Here is a 3,324-nt window from a genome sequence, read left to right as displayed (position 1 = left end):
CATTGGAAGCCGCTCTGCAATCTGAACTCTCGGAATGGCTCCTTAGAAGCGAAACTTTATGGCGCCAAAAGTCTAGAGAGCTTTGGCTCAAACTTGGGGACAAAAACACCCGGTTCTTCCATCTATCCACTATCATTAGAAGGAAAAAGAATAGCATTGACGCCATCCGAGATGAGAACGGCTCATGGATTACGAATTCTAACGCTATCAGAAGGCTGTTCCTAGAACATTTCAAGGGCTTGTTCAAGCAAGAGGAGATGAATTTCCCACCCCACCTTGAGCATTTGATCCTACCATGCATCACCGAGGATGACAACTCTGAGCTCAGTCGGATCCCCTCCCCTGAAGAGATCAAAGCCACTCTATTCAGTATGCAGGACCTCAAAGCGCCTGGACCTGATGGCTTCCCTGTCATCTTTTATAAACAACTATGGCCTATCATAGGTGAAGATGTCATTAAAGCTGTCACATCCTTTTTCCATGTTGGGTCCATGCCAAGAGAGGTAAATAGCTCCCTTATTGTTCTCATTCCTAAAGTCTCTAACCCCACTTCTGTCCATCATTTTAGGCCTATTAGTCTTTGTAACGTCGTGTACAAAATCATTTCCAAATTGCTGGTTGCAAAGCTCAGGCCTCACCTTGACAAGATCATTTCTCCGGCTCAATCAGCTTTCATACCTAATAGGTGGATAGTAGAGAACCAAGTCATAGTCCAAGAAATTCTTCACAGTTTCAAAACTCGAAAGACAAAGCCTGGTCTTATGGTTCTTAAATTGGATCTTCAAAAAGCATATGACAGAGTTAGCTGGAATTTCATCCACACAGTACTCCTTCATCTAGGTTTCAATGAGGTGTTTGCCAACTGGATATTCTCTTGCATATCCTCAGTTTCCTTTGAGGTCCTAGTCAATGGGGGCAAATCCGAGACGTTTAAACCTAGCAGAGGACTTAGGCAGGGAGACCCGCTCTCGGCCTACTTGTTCATCTTAGGCCAAGAAATTCTTTCTAGAATGCTTGATCTTGAGCTCAAAAATAAGAACATTAGTGGCATCAAAACAAGCATTAGCGGACCCACAATCACCCATCTGATGTATGCAGATGACATCATGCTTTTCTCTAGAGCAACCAGAAAGGATGCAACAACCATCTCAAACATTCTCGAAAAATATAGCAGTTGGTCTGGGCAATCAGTGAACAGAAGCAAGTCGGGCATCTTTTTTTCGAAGCACACTCTTACCCCCACTCATAGAATCATCAAAAACATTCTCCAAGTCAAAACCCTCAAGAAAGATGCGGTCTACCTAGGAGCACATCTCTTCTTATCCAAGTCCCCATCAAAAGACTTCGCTTATCTCCAATCTAAGCTTGAAACAAAGCTTGCTGGTTGGAGAAGTAAGTGTCTTTCCTGGGCTGGACGAAGAACCCTTATCACCTCAGTTGCACAAACCTTGCCCACTTACACCATGTCCACCTTTAAAGTTCCCAACAATATTTGCGACACTCTTGATTCCCTCACTAGAAGATTCTGGTGGAATCCCAATAAACAAGAAGGAAATTTCCTTGCATGGAGAGCATGGGATAAGCTCTGCCATCCTAGGCATCTTGGTGGTCTTGGATTCAAGAAAGCTAAGGACGTAAACAACGCCCTCCTTGCTAAACTGGCCTGGATGATAGCAATCAAAAGGGACAGCCTATGCATGGAAATCTTAAGGGCCAAATACAAAATCAGCAACGATTGGCTTCGTGCTGATCCTCACAAGTCCGCATCACCTATATGGAAGGCTATTGAGCAGGCAAAGAAAGTAATTGTTAAGGGTGCATGCTATGCCATCGGGGATGGTACAAATATTAATGTTTGGGAAGATCCCTGGGTTCCTTGGATTGAAGGCTTCAACCCAACCCCAAGAGTGGCTGCCTACAACCATTTACCTATCCTAGTCTCTCATCTGATCAACACAGATATGCACTGTTGGAAATCAAGCCTCATCCAAGAGCTTTTTGATTCAACCTCAGCTCAGGCAATCCTTAGCATGCCTATCCCAGTCACGCCCACCCCGGACAAGCTGATTTGGATTCCCGAATCCAGAGGATGCTTCTCAGTCAAATCTGCCTATCACACAATTCGTACTCTTTCAAATCCTCCCTAAACCACGGATATAGACTGGAAAAAACTTTGGAAACTTAAGATGCCTGAAAAAACCAAAATGTTTCTCTGGAGACTAGCAGTTAATGCCCTTCCCACCAGAGACAACCTCTCAAGGCGCTTCCAAATAGCTGATACGAGTTGCCTATTTTGCAGAGAATGTACCGAGACTCCTATACATTTATTCACCAAATGCAATGCCTCCAGAGCATTATGGTTCTTTGCTTGTTGGGGATTCAAGCCTGATCAGATCACACTTCCAAACACCGAAGACATCATTAAACTCGTCCTTCAGCCACCAAAGCTCTGTAACTGTGCCTCGGATCAAGAGATGGTCTCACTCAACTTGGCCTTAATTCTTGAAGAGATCTGGCAATCTAGAAACAGGGTGCTACACCACAACATTAGATGGGATATTCTTGGGTCCATCCGGATTATCCAAACCAGGTTCCAGGTGTGTTCATCATCCCTCATCTCGCCCACCAACCGCCAGCACTGGACTCCCCCTCCATTGGGATGGATCAAGATCAATGTAGATGCTGCTATCTCATCCAACCTTGCCTCCATTGCTGTTTTCGCTAGAAACCACTTGGGCGCCCCCATCAAAACTTGGGCGAGAACCATCAGAAATTCCACCCCTCTCCAAGTCGAAACCAAAGCACTTCTATGAGCTGTTCAGCTTGCCAGAATAGAGAAGTGGAGCCATGTCCTATTTGAAGGGGATGCCAAGCAGTGCTTCGACGCCATCTTCGCTCCGGACTCCCATGTTCCTTGGGCAATTCTCGCCCCCATCTCTGATATTCGCCGTTTAACTGGTTTTTTTGTTTCCTTTTCGTTCATTTGGGTTCCTAGATCTTGCAATGGTGTTGCGCACCATACAGCTAGGGCTGCTTTAGACTCTAGGATGTCTTTTTGCTTCAATAAGGATAATCTTCCTCCAGACTTGTTGGCTGTGTGTAAGGAAGATTTCCCCAACTGTATTTTGATTTCTTAGCTATGAATTGCAGATTATCAAAAAAAAAAAAAAAAAAAAAAGTAAAACAATCAGACAGTACCAGCAACCAAGAGAATAAAACAAAGAGGGGAAGAAGGCAAATTTTGACCCGACTATAACAATTCCAGTAGGAGCTGCTTGAGGTTCTAAATAATTAGCGGGGGGATAAATCAAGCTCATAAGTTTA

At 44.3% G+C, this 3,324-nt stretch overlaps 1 protein-coding gene across 1 annotated transcript; it reads left to right on the top strand.

The window, feature by feature from the left end:
• The first annotated feature begins 2,204 nt into the window (after nucleotides 1-2,204).
• LOC115957108 lies at nucleotides 2,205-2,813 on the top strand. Its single transcript, XM_031075336.1, has one exon. The coding sequence runs from the start codon at nucleotides 2,205-2,207 to the stop codon at nucleotides 2,811-2,813; it is 609 nt and encodes a 202-aa protein (XP_030931196.1).
• Nucleotides 2,814-3,324: the final 511 nt, after the last annotated feature.

This window comes from Quercus lobata, chromosome 8, assembly GCF_001633185.2.
Source record: "Quercus lobata isolate SW786 chromosome 8, ValleyOak3.0 Primary Assembly, whole genome shotgun sequence".
NCBI lineage: Eukaryota > Viridiplantae > Streptophyta > Magnoliopsida > Fagales > Fagaceae > Quercus > Quercus lobata.
This window is presented reverse-complemented; position numbering and strand designations above follow the sequence as displayed.

What these genes read in the sequence shown, in the direction of transcription:
- LOC115957108 (XM_031075336.1), top strand. Translation starts at nt 2,205, where the DNA reads ATGTTTCTCTGGAGACTAGCAGTTAATGCCCTTCCCACCAGAGACAAC.